The sequence below is a fragment of the Pyrgilauda ruficollis genome, unplaced genomic scaffold, assembly GCF_017590135.1.
Source record: "Pyrgilauda ruficollis isolate IOZ18807 unplaced genomic scaffold, ASM1759013v1 scaffold128, whole genome shotgun sequence".
Lineage (NCBI taxonomy): Eukaryota > Metazoa > Chordata > Aves > Passeriformes > Passeridae > Pyrgilauda > Pyrgilauda ruficollis.
In genome coordinates, this window is record NW_024511210.1 from 385,599 (window position 1) to 399,524 (window position 13,926).

Genomic DNA, 13,926 nt, shown 5'->3' on the forward strand with positions numbered 1-13,926 from the left:
TAGATTATATATATATATATATATATATATATATATATAGCATATAGCTACTCCAGAACATTTAACAAATATTTATTCTAATATGATATTCTCTTGTATTAATTTGATGTTCAGTTCTGTAGTCATTCACCCTACAGAACAACACCATGTTCCGGGAGAGAGCTTATTAGAAACATGATAAAATCACATCAGCCAAACACTGAGAACAGAGGAGGGTATGGTCTGGAGAGATACACCCCTAATCTGGTCTTTAAAATGTCTTAATAATGAATTTTTCTATTTTCCCATATTCTTGGGAAAATGTTCTTGCACTCAGTGAATAGACAGCCTGACTTGTATTTCCTTTAGGAATAGTTTTGAATTAAAACACAGTTTCAAAATAAGAATGCCCTAATTTTGCTTTGGGATTTTTTTCTCCATGCGTATTCAGCAGCAAGTATGAACCTTTTAGCAAATCTCACAATATCCATCTATGATGCCTCCTTCACACCTGTGCTTTTCCTTGCAGCAAGATTCAATGTATTAGAAAGTGTATTATTCAATGTATTAGAAAGTGTCAAGCCATGCTAATAGAATGAGAGGAGAAAAAGAGGATGCTACATGTAAAACATGCATCAAGATGTGCTGCTGAAGCTCAAAAATTTCTAATAGTGAAACAAACGTGGACTTTACCAGGACAATATTCAATAACAAAGTGAAAACTCAGAACAAGATTTTATATTACTTGCAGTAAGACTTTTTAATTATGGTTTGGGAGATGATGACTTTTGCTGGAATTTATTTTGGTTTCTTTATTTTTAACCTTTGCACATTAACTCATCAATAGTTTATTTAAAAGAATTATTTAATGGGAGTAAGGCTCTCTTTTCAGAGGTAGACCTCTTAATTGAATGGCAGAATTAGGTTCACAAGTCTCTTTGTTGACCTAAGTCCATTTCTAAGACATCAGTCATATTTCAAAATCCTTTCCTAAGACATCATTCATACTTCAAAATCCTTTTCAAAAACCACAAAGACTGTTGGCATGAAAGCCACTTACAGAGATACCACTGAGCTTCTAATAGGTGATTGTGCAATGGTTATATTTAAATAAAACATGGACAGCGGTTCCCAAGCCTGTAACAGGGTACGTTGCCTGACATCTTTTGGTAAACCAGTGCTGATGCAAGCAGCCAGCCAGTTTTCCCCGGTGCAGTGGTTTTTCCTGGCTAAGGAAGTTGGGTTGTCATGGCTGCATTCTCACTGGAGCCTAAGACCACTTAACTCTTTATGACCACAGAGAGATGCCACCAGAGTCACAGACCTTTCCTGCTGTCATTTTTCATGTCTGGGTTGGCCTGGTAGGGTCAGTGCTTTTTACCAACACAAAGCTATTTCTGTGCACTTCAGCCTACCAGCTCTGAAATCAAGATAATAGCTATGTCATCATCCACACAGATGCTGTACGTGTAATTGCACTGCAGATTATAAAGTGCTGTACTAATGGATACCACAGAGTACCAAGGATGACATACTAATATCTGCTCTAACCAGCTTATCTGCTTTTCAAATACTGTTATGATGTGACCCTGCTCCTTTTGAAAGCAACATGAGGTTTTGCACAGATATGAAAGAGTTGAGACCTGTTGACATGGAACAAATGCTTACTGAAGTGATTGTTTCAGTGACTTCATGCCAGATCAAGAAAAACAGTGCAGTCTTTTTTGATCATATCACACATGTCTTTGTTCTGGTCAAGATTAGACAGTGATTAGAAAGAAAGATTCTCCACAAAAGGTCGTGATTCTTCCACTGCAATGAAGTGAATTTGTCCAATTTAGCTTTCCTCACAGGTCTTCAGGAGATTCGCTATGCATGCTTTGATAAATGCATTCAAGGGAAACACCTTAAAACCTTGTATTGCTTTATATTTTTCCACTTAGTCTATAACTTCATCTGATATGTTTCAGTAACCTGATGCTACTTCCACGTGCTTGTGCGAAATCCCAGAGTGGGCTTCTGTAGCAGAGCATCTCACCCCCCACATCTGTTGTTTGCTAGCCAGTCAGAGAACTCAAACAGGACAAGCTGTCTTGTATATCAGGGGTATAGTCTTGAAAAATCACTAAATGATTTTGGTGCCGTGGTCACTGGTCTAGCATCTCCCAACTGCCAGTAAAAATCTTAGAGAACTGGCAAGACAGACTGCATTTCTGACTGACAGCCACTCACTTTACAACTATAAAAGCCACAAAAAACCTTCACAAAGTAGAAATCTTGTATGCATTTTCTTGGAAATGTGTGAAGTTTCTCCTGTTAGTAGGAACCTACTTTGTGGTTACTCCCCAGGGGTTAAGTGACGGTATTTGTGTCCATTATCATCATTTCAGTGGTAAGTTGCATTTGGCTCCTAATCAATACTCTTTCTTTTGCTAGCTTTAATATAGGTACTTTGATATAGTGCACTGTTTCATGCTTTAATCCACTAGTAATTATTTTAGCTATTACTATACAGCTATAGCTATGTACTATATATTATATAATAGTATATATATAGCTATAGCTATATACTATATAGGTATAGCTGTACTATATTATAAATAACTAATTCTGATTAAGACTTTCCATCTGTTATCTTTTGTCTGTTTAATGAATAATTAATTTTTATATAAATATATCTGATTTGCCATCATTAGAACTTGCCAGACAAAGTTATTCCTTAAATTTAAACTGTTGCCAAAATCTGAGGCTAAGGAAGGACTGATCTTAATTTGGACCCCTTTCTGTGAAGGAGTTTAAATACACAGTGGAGTTCTTTCTTCCCATCAGAGTCAAAAGACAGAAGAAGCAGGGCTTCTTTAATAAACTTTGCTTGTAGTTCCCACTCTCCCAGCAACAGCTGCTCCTCTCAGTTGATTAGTACTGAGGTCAAGGAAAGACAAACATCAAGTGTTGTTCTATGCTTTTAATTTCTGAATGTGAAGTGATCAGGTAAAGGAGGGATTCTGTCTGGTGACATCAAATATGAAGACTTTGGTGGTGTCTGTTGTTACAAGAGAAGTAAGGAGATTCCTGAACTGAGGCAGGCCCACAGGATGCCAGGGTGGACTATTCCAAGGTGAGAGTATCAGCTGAAGCTCGTTGCAGGTGAGTCAGACAAGACATTGTGGTCCTGCCCCAGCACAGCCCCTGACTGCATAACTGAAATCATTCATTGACACCCGGGTCAATGCATCAGTGCACAGGATGTTTTGATTTCCTGAGCCTCTAACCTGCCTCTGTGACCCACTGAGGCTCAAAGCAAAGCTCTGTTCCTATCTTTTCTCTTCAGTGCTAGCCCCCTACTCTTGCAGGTACATGGGGCTTTGTATCCAGGGTGTGCAGCTGTTCTTCCTCCTAGCAGGACCTGGAGCACTTTGATGAACCCAGCTGCTCGAGCAGAGCATTACCACATATGCACAGAGGTGAGGGAAGGCAGTGACTCGTCCAGGTCCAGGTCCAGGGGCAGGTGCATGTGCAGGAGCAGGCGCAGTTATGTAACACAGGACCTGTCCCAACCCTTCCCTTCTTGAGCCTAACAGCATGCCCAGCTTCTTGTAAATGAAAGGTCTTTGGGAAGAACTTCACTCACATTTCCAGGATTTTCTCGTTCAATTTTACACCACATAAAGCTGACTTAAATGGACAGATGACTAAACTAGTATCTCATGGCTCTAACATAGGTCTTATACTTGGTCTACTACTACAGGCTAGTGACTGGGCATTGGAAGAGAAACCATAGTGTTGCATCTTCTCTGCTTTCTTTGCTCTGCATCTTGTTACTTGTGCAATGATAACTGTATAGAGAAACTCTGAAGTGCCAATCTGGATTTTACATATCTGAATATTCCACAGGTTACAAAAATAATTCTAGTGTTGTCATGGTTTAGGCATGGTATTCTCCAATTCAGAAACCATGCTGCCACTTCCCCTCCCCTGCTTCAATTGGAGGCACAAAAGTTTGAGGTAAGAACAACTTACTGGAAATAAAGAAGAAAATAAACACTAACAGCAACAAAATTACAAGAAAAGGTGGAAGAAGGAGAAGGAGAAGGAGAAGGAGAAGGAGGATAAATTATTTACAGTGAAAAGGCCGGGACAATAAACAATACCAGACTTTTCCAGACTGTTCCATGTTTGCTTGACCAGAAGGAATCCCTCCTCCTAAGAAGCAAGAGTCCCTTTCCCTTGCCCCTGGCAATGACATAAGGTGGCATCAAACAACCTCAGGGTCCTCCTACCTCCTCCTGGCTACTGCAAAAATTAGCCCTGCCCTGGCTGGAACCAAGACAAGTGGTTTAGATTTAAGAGGACTTGGTCATGACTTGAGGCAAAATAAAAGACCCAGGCATCCTATTTCTAAAATGTGTTATGTATGATACTCAGATAGCCCTGATTCCTCACACTTCTTTTAAATATTCCTCAGACCTATTATGAAATAAGAACTGCATTCACCTGGGACGACTGATTGGGCCTGGGAGTGACCTCTGTACCCCACAGGGTTGCTACCTGGATCTCTCTTACAGAGCTGGGGCACACTAGTCTCCACGGTAAACTACTGGCTAAGGTAAATGGATTTTTAAAGAGCTTTTTCTCTGTGAGGCTCAGGTGTTTGTCTTAGCATTCATATTAATGAACTTGATTCAGGAACAAGGTGCTTTAAGCTTTTCATTTAAATTAGAGATAAGGGCTCTTTTCCTATAAAATATGGTCAGCACAGAATGAAAAGGCAGACTGTTATGTTTTCATTTTCAAGGTCTTACAGCACTTGCATGATGTAGGGGAGGACCTAACTAGATTACTTCTTATTTACAGGTCTCCAAACATACCTCTTCTTTCCTTGGCCACCAAACAAAAAGCTGTACTCAGAGATCTGAACCTGCATCTCTGATTTTTCAGTTCAGTTCTGTGGCCACTGGACTATCAGAACGCAAGAAAAAAAAAAGATACTTCATTGGACCACAGACCAATTTATCTACTATCTTACTTTGAAGTATATGTAGTCCTTCCTCCCATATATTCTTCAGTCTTTAGTATTTTTTGCTCAGGAAATTTATGTGCTCAACATGATCTCTATGTATTTAGCAGTCCTTATTGGAGTATTTCTCTTTCATAAGCCTGTCTAGTCTTTGAATGCATGTAGCATTTTAGCTGACATCATCAGCTTCTTTTAGACCTCACCATCTTTCAAAAATTTGTTCTGTTACACTACTTACTGCATGAAAAAAAAAAAAAGAAAACACCCATTTTCTGTTTATTTTGAACCCAGGATCCTGCTAAATTATTCTGTTACTCCCCTGTATCTTGTTCTGGGTGTGACAGCAAACAATTGATTTCTGTTCACCCTTTCCTTGCACTCGCACTTATATAGACCTCTATAATTTAATCCTTCTCTTCCAGACCCAGGAATGTTGGATTACTTGACCATCCTTTACAAGGCAGCCATTCCATACCTTACCAACTTCCCCTCTAATATCCTTTGAATTTGAAGACTAGCAACTTCTACTAAATTACTGTATTGCTTTTTTCCTCTGTGCATTACTCTAGGTAAAATGTCTTGTTCCATTTAAAATCCATGTTGCTATTGGTTCTAATGAAACTAGCTTATCTAGCCAGGCTATCCTGAAACAAGGCTTGTTTCTTATCTGAGTCACTCACAGATAAACTCTAAAGTCATGTTTTTCATTGAGAAACTCTAATTTACTCCCATTTTATTGTGACTATTTGTGCCCTGAATTTTTGTTTTAAGAACTGAAATGCAAGCATACTTGGTGTCTCTCACTGCATTGGTTATACTTTAATACAACTGGACAAAAGATCCCTTTTACAAAACTTATTCTACAATGATGTGGGTTGGAAGGGACCTTAAAGATCATTCAGTTACAACCCTCCTGCCACAGGCAGGGACACCTTCCCCTAGATCCACAAAAAAAAACCCCAAAAAACCCAACAACAACCCAAGAAACCCAGAAAAAGAGAAAAATAAACTCATCACATTTTATCACTTTAGTTTTTAATTAAGACTTACCAAAACTAGTTAATTTCCTTTTACAAGAAAAAAAAAAAAAAGAGTGAAGTTGGTGACAGAAACATATTTCCAGATCAACTTATGAGAACAAAAAAGTGCACCTTTCTGAAGTGACACGGATTCTTTCATCATTAGAGGAGTTGAATCTGTCATCCTTTTCTCTGAAATACTCTTCTATGCACTGCTCTTCAAAATCATGGACCTTTTTCAATTCATCCTCAGTTATGAAAAGTTCTGTGTAAAAAAATTGAGAAATAAGAATTTGGCAAATATTAACATGTAAACTAACTACAAACTTATTTGTGAAACTCATGGACTTAACTTTCATAAGCAAGTATGTGGCATTTTGATATGAAATCAGATAGATGCTGTTATTTACTAAATTAGTGGCTTTAGTTATATATGATTCTGTAGACAGAAGCACTTAACCAGGTAAATGCTGAGCAAACGTGAATATGTTTTGATTACATGAGATCTAAACAGATCTGCTGGTCAGGTCCTGGACAGATGGTGGAAGCCAAAGCGCACCCGTAACCTAACAGACATATAATGAGATTAGCAGACTGCTAGGAAAGAGCCTGAGCCTACAGGGGTCTGTCTGACGCGGCAAGCAGTGACATCTGCAGGCAGCAGCGTGATGGGAGCGGGAGGAGAGCCGCCTGGCTGCATCTCCAGTGCCACACGCGACTCCTGCTCCTCCTCACAGAAAAGTGGGCTGTGGCACGGGCTAATGCTGGGAAGAGATACACAGCCCTGAGCTCCCTGCCTCTGGCATGTACATTGGGCAAGGTGGAGATATTCTGCCTTGAAGAATTAGATAGAGAAGAGGAAAGTGTTATCAAAACAATCTGACAGGTTTTCCATCATGGTTATGGGACTTCATTTAAAGACTGTTAAGGAACTACTCCTCCAGTCTGAGTCAGAGTCAAGGAGAGACTATGTAAACAAAATTGCCTTTTACCATCTCTAAGCTTCTAGGCAAAAAGTGTGCTCAGGGGAGGCATGAGCTGTTTGCTCTGTATTTTCAGAAACAAAGCTGGAACTGTGATGGAGTGAGAAGAATTCCAGCAATAACAGGCCTCTAGTAACAGCAAAACAAACCTCTGCTTTGAAGGAACAAATAGGCAACAACCTCAAATAGTTCCAGAAAAACACAGCCTCCTTGACACTGCAAAGAGAATGAAGGGTTGGCCAAATGAGGCAAAATTAACTTATTCAGGTAAGGTTTTTGCAGGTGAGAGTTGTTAGTTTGCTGGGAAGGTTATCAAGGTGCTGGGCTTTGAATTCATGCATGTCAAACACTAGACATTATGAAAGGCATTGGAAAGTCCCCTTTGTGCATTATCGGAGTCTTACTCAATCCATAGTCTCTCTCATCCGGGTCACTTTCATGCTTCCTCCATCTGCAGCAGAGGTGTTGAAATATCATCGTCATGTGGCTGAAAATAATCAGAGGTGGTGGGAGAACAGGTCTTTCGTGGAATGTCATGATGAGCTGGTACCTTTGAAACTTCCAAACTTGGTTCGATATAGATTTGACTTCAAAGAACGTATTGCTAGAAGGCAAGAAGAGGAAAATAACATCAGACTGAAAATGGTTTTGGGGGTGCTTTGCCAAAGATGATATGACAGCATCATAACTAGATACATTTCAATAACACTGGCAAATGTTTCCTTGTTACAAGAACAGGAAGCAGAACAAAAGAGGAGGTTTTTGCCTGGGCAAAGCATGCTGATAATCAGCCTTTTTGAAGTACCTTACGGCTGTAAGCCCCTGAGTCTTACAACATCCCATTGAGATAGGGAAGTATTTTTACTCTTGTTTTCCCTATTGGGAATGAATGATGCCATAACTAAGCCTTATTTGGCTTTTTTGCCCTGGTTCCCGTTAGGTGTCTGTCCTTGGAAATGAGCACAATGTGAAAAACTTGGCATTTCCTTCGTTTCCTGGAGACAAGCCTCTTTCCCTCTCCCCCTTACATCCTTGGAAAATGTCTCTCAGCCAAAGCCAAAGCTCAGCAGTCTTTGTAGGCTGTGAACAATATGCATCCTCCCCAAGTCTATACTTTGCAATGTGTCACTCACTTGAAAACTGCAATGAGAAGATTCACCAAAAGGATGTTTGCTACCAAGAGGTAGCAGGCCATGATGGCAGGAACGATCCATGCTCCTGTCTTGCAGGGAGGTAACTGGATTATTTTGCCGTCTTCTCTGGTTTCATTTTGACCACAAGGTGCTGGGAACAAAATTTAGAAACAAAAAAAAACCAAAACCAAAAGAAAACAAAAAAAGCGAAATGGGAATGAATCTTATATTTTCAGTAGTTTTTGCAGAAATATTTAAATATTTATAATGGCCTGCCTGCCAAGGCAACATCTTCCAAATAACAATAGCATTGACGTTCTCCCCTCAGAAGTTTATGCTTGGTATCAGATTTTAGAGGCTGCAGTTCTTGTTATTGTGTGTTATGTGCCATGGGTATCAAGATATTTCCCTCAGGACACATGCCTGGTGCAAGTAAGCTGCCTGTATGCGTACATAATACAAAATAATATGGTAGTCTGGTGGCAATTAGTGGCTGTGAAAATGAAATTACTGAATTGTTTAATCCTACTTGCATATTATTCCTTTAAAGCTTGCATATTATTCCTTTAAAAGTGAAAACCTTGTCTTTTTTTATTGATAGAGAGGGATGTGATAAATAAGGAAAAGGAAGTCTATGGAAGCAAATGAAAGAGTAGACGTTTATTGTGTGCACTGCACTGTCTCAAGCCCCACTAGGACATACTCATAATGACTTTCTGCTATTAAGGACTCCTGACTGCATGCCTAGAAACAGTGGGGGAGATTATCAAGTCTTTACTGAACCAGGTACAGGGACATGTATGCAGCAGAGATGCCACCTGTTTCTTCCGCAAATACATTGGAAGCAAAATGTTCTCGGTATTAATGTTGTAGAACTGAAACAAGGGGAGAGAAAACATGTTGAAATAGTTTTCCCTGCTTGTGTTTTAATACGCCTTCATGTGCAGTGGTGAATCTGCAAGCATGGGTTCAGTTTATGTCTCTGTAGTTTCAGTCCTGGTGGTTCTATGTATCTCCATAATCAGCTCTTCAAGAAAATAATGGAAGCAGCAGCTTACATATACATCCTTACACAGCCATCTTAGTGAATTTTGCACAGCACTACAGCTAGCTTCCCCTCATCTCCATCAAAAAGAAGTTTAAGTGAGGACTTTCCAAAGTGCTCAGCACTGGCTCAGTTCCTAGTGATATCAGTGGTTGTTTTGTACTGACTTTATAGAAAATGAGGTTTGATGATGCCATATGCAGAATTTCATTGTATGGCAACAAATCCACATTTCCTGTACCAACCATTGCATCTTCTCAAAAATGTTCCTCTGAACTTGGTTCACGGAGCTTGACATTCACTTGTGGATTCCTGTACTGGCCATCATATTACATTATGTGTGATTTTGGTACTGTGTTTTGAGCACTACACATAGATACTAGCCTATTACACACAGAACTATAGTAGCTATATGTGACACAAGACTACATGACCTCTCCAAAAATATTCAACTCACTGAAAAAGAAATCCCAGAGTCAAATACAAGCAACATTGCTTTTTACCATTGTTTTTGGTCACATGGTGTTACCAGTCCTTCCTGTTTTTAAAACCACATTTTATTACTGGAGCAGGCTGAGACTATCCAATTCTTCATTTCTCAGTAAACACCACTTTGCTCATCATTTTAGGGCAGGGCTATTTCCACACTGCTCCAAGCAGTGGTTTCATTTAGACATTCAGAATACCATCAGTGAGGGCTCTCTGCTCTTGTCCTTCACCCAGCAGAAACTGCACCATTCAATACCTCTTGCTATCAGCACTCAATGTGAAACTTACATCTGTTTGTGTGGAAACATTAACTTGCTCATACATTGAGTCAGATGTACAAAGTCCAATACAACAAAGTACCAAAACCCATCATGATTTCAGAAGTGATGGAACAATCACAGTATCTGAAAGCTGTTGTCCTTTTTTGTGCTGAAAACAGAACAAATAATATCTTACCAAGTAATGAGAAAAATTTTGAAAAGCATTTTTCAAACCTTAGATAAATGAGACCAAAAACTCAGCTCCAACACTGGTTCCAAATATACTATACCATTTTTTCACCTAAAACCACAGAATTTAATCTAGAAAAAAAAAAAACAAAAAACAAAACAGTTAAGAAGACAAGAAATATTTCTCCAGGTCTACTTGCTCACAAGTGGGTAATCTCTGTTGGTTTAAGCCACTCAATGATAGCCAAATTAGATTTCCTATGCAGACATGTTCCCACAGTCTGTTCTATATATCTGTTGTGGTCCAGCTTGTCCTGAAGCCTGGCAGAAGTTTTTCTCTTTTGCATGTTTTGTTGTGGGTGCAGTTTTAAAATAACACAGGAATACTCATTTCTTGCCTTACTAATGGGGAGCTGAGCCACCACTTAATTTTCACATCTTCAGCTGCAGGAGAAAACGTATGATGTGTGTCCAAAAATGCAGCAGTCTGTGTTCCATGGCATGTCATTGAACATCTTCTTTCATATTTAAACTATGACATTTATTTTAAAAGGTTTTTTTCCCCCCCACTATTAATTAAAGGTGTGTGCTCTGCCTCACCCCTGAGGAATCTGTGCCATCCTTCATGTGTAACATCATTCAAAAATTTTAATTATTTTTGGAGAAATGAAGTAATTTTTGTAATTTGTGCATTAATATATTGCAATATATTTCAAAGCACAATATTAACATGTATGCAAACTTGACTCATCTGTTTTACGTTATAGCCTTGCTCTAACACAAAACACAGAATACTTAATTCTAGTGAAATGCTTTACTGAAGAAACAAATTCTGGTAGCATAACGATATGCCAGTCTCAGGTAACTGAGAAAGCCAACAGCTCTGACACCTACAGGCCATTGGATAAAGTTCAGACACTATGTCCTGAACTTAGGCTTTAGAAAACAGTAAATGGTTCGAGTTTTAATTTTAATTATATTAATTAACTTCACTAAGCTTTCAAACATTGCATCTTGACGCCTGTAGATGTACATACTTTTTGCATCCTTTGTTTCCTTTTTCACAATCTCTTTCAATGCTTATTTTTCCTTCCTGACTCCCCTTTACAGTTTCCTGCTGGGCCTTACTTGCTACATACCTAACCCTTCCTCTTTCCTGTCCAGGAAACAGTTGCAAAAAAACTGAAAGTAATTCAAGCTGCTGTGGGTTTCAGGCCTAACATGGAGGCAGAGCTCAGGAAGAATTAGTTTCCCTGCTGTAATTACTGTCATGACAAGGGCACTGCTCACTTTTACTGTGTGTTGGGTGGAGGGCTTGGCAAAGGATGCTGGTGTGTTTCTGCATCATGACTCTTCCCCCAACTGCACCCTTCCAAAGCAGGTGTGGGAAATAATGAAGAGATAAAAGTGCACAATTGAACAGGTCTGCCACTGAATAGCTTTTTGCCTTTGATGAAAACTTCTCCTATAAAAATGGATACCACTTTTACAATACAAACTGATTTGTTTGAAATCACAATAAACTGAGGGATGCTTTCCTGTGTTCACAATTCTAAATAAAGTGGAAACAAATAAGTGCAACCAAATAACAAAAACCAATTTTTAAAAAAAAATTCAAGTCTGGTTATTTTTAATGCACTTTCATAATCCTACTTATAAGTACATAGGCATCTTCCAATTTTGACCCACAATGAACACAAAAGATGTGAAAGTGTTTTATAATTTCTGAACCAAATGTCTAAGCAGCCTTACCAGCTTACCAGGCTAGTAAATATTTAAACCCGCCACCCCCCCTCCAAAAAAATATTAAGTGGCCTTCCTAAAGTTGTTCTCTTCTTCACTGATGAAGCAAATACTAAAATCTGTGAATGCTGAATTTCACAGAATTACTCTGTTCATCAGTCGAAATATCCATGGAGTTGAACATGTTTCTTTAATTACAGCATCCTGACCTTCCATGTTGCTTCTTGACCCAGGCCACATTAAACGTGACTTTGAAGGATCTCCTCCATCTGCTGGTATTTTAATAATAATTTATAGAAAATCCCTGCATTTTTCTTGTTCACTCTAGTGCTTTCCTCCTCCTCCTACTCTCCTCCTTCCCCCATTAAAAATAGCCAACCAAATAGAACTCGAATTACAACAGCAGAAGAGAATATGGGAATACTGCTGCAATCCAGCCCAGAGCGACTTTCAAAATTGTCTGTAGTCTGCACAAAAATCTTATCTGCCACCTTTGTCTAACAACACTAAAAGCATTGCCAAAGGTATGACTTATTCTATTTTGTACAGAGCTGTTCTGTTTGTTCTAATTCCAGAATGGTCCATGAAAATGACAGACCAAGTAGGAAGCTCCTATTGAGTCATGAAAAGCATGCAACCTGTAAGGTCATAAAGAGTTTAGTATATAATTTTCATTTGTACTAAGAAATTTTCAAGAATTATAAAACTTAAACAGATCTAACAGATTAAGAAATTTAAAGAATTTTAAAAAAGTTTTTTGTAGTAATTATACAGTTTCCTCTGAAGATCATTGAATAGTTAAAACCTGTGTATAAGGGTCTCTCATCTTCTAAAATGATTGCATTCTGTTTACTTGATATCCCTCTAATACAATTGAAAGAGAAAGAGGTCCGATCTTTTTCTCTTAAACTAGGTAGGTTTTTCCAAAACAGAAATAGACACAAGAAACAAACACAATTCAGGCTGATCTTCAGATTCCATATGGCACATGAAGTATTGTCAGCTGGTAAGAAAATCCAGATGGAAATCCAACCTGTGAGACACCAGGAAAATCTGAAAAACTTCCCAGAAGCCATGTCGATTAACAGCAGGTTCATTTGCTTAGCCTTCTGAATACAGGAAAATATGAGCTCTGATGTTCATTTTCTACAGATGACTGCCATTTCCCAAGCTGGCATTTGTTTCCTCTACCTACATGTTTTTTACCAACAAACTCACATTTCCACTTCAGTATTTCTTATATCCTTCTGTATCCATAGTATTCTGGAGGGGCGGATAGTTTTGTAAGGTGAAAACAAAGTTCTTCACAGGTGAGAACTGTCTTATGAATGTTCCTGGCTAAAACTGCCAGCACAAGTGCCAATGTGTGGTGAACTGAGGGAGAGATTTTACAGTGTTTGTGGGAAATCCACTTCTGGACAGGCATTCACTGAAGTAGTTACATGGCTGGCTGCTGCCCCATGGATCCCGTTGGGCAGCACAAAGCACAGATGGATTAGAAAAGACAGCCTCAAAGTGAGATAGCTGCATGTGCCATCACCAGCTCCCTGATTCTGATTCTCCTTCTTTCCCCAGCTATCAGTGGATAATAATATATCTTTACTCAACTACATAATTGATATCAGTCTAATTTTTTTCAATTTATCAAGGTCTTATTATTATTCCTCTCCTGAAATATATTAATTTTTCATTTCCCGACCTTTAAATAATTTATAAATCTGATTAGCTTACCGCCTGCTTTAAATTCTAAGGTCTAAGCCTTTATCTGAATCCCAATAGTTGGTAATTGGGGTTTTCTAGGCCCAAGTCAAAACTCAATAGCTCAGGGTGGTTTCAGTCATTATTGATGTTTCACTTGGACCGGTTGGACTTTTCCATGAAGTAGCTTGATTATTATAGCGTACTATAGTAGCTTTACTATTCCTTGATCTTTACACTGTTCCACGCAATTGCTAAAACTCGGTGAGTAGATAATATGGTATGTGTAACCTTCTGTCTGTGCCAGATCAGCTACATAGAATGAACTGAACATCTAGATACACTTGTGGGAAAAATATGGTCTCATTAAT

At 38.8% G+C, this 13,926-nt stretch overlaps 1 protein-coding gene across 1 annotated transcript in view; it reads right to left on the minus strand.

Moving 5' to 3' along the window:
* TRPM3 (transient receptor potential cation channel subfamily M member 3) overlaps positions 1-13,926 on the minus strand; it is a 255,883-nt gene that overhangs the window by 4,528 nt on the left and 237,429 nt on the right. Inside the window, exons 22-24 of the mRNA XM_041458427.1 lie at positions 8,132-8,282; positions 7,403-7,602; positions 6,148-6,280 (exon numbers count right to left, since the gene is read on the minus strand). Coding sequence (XP_041314361.1) covers positions 6,148-6,280; positions 7,403-7,602; positions 8,132-8,282 — 484 coding nt within the window. The remainder of the gene's footprint in view (positions 1-6,147; positions 6,281-7,402; positions 7,603-8,131; positions 8,283-13,926) is intronic.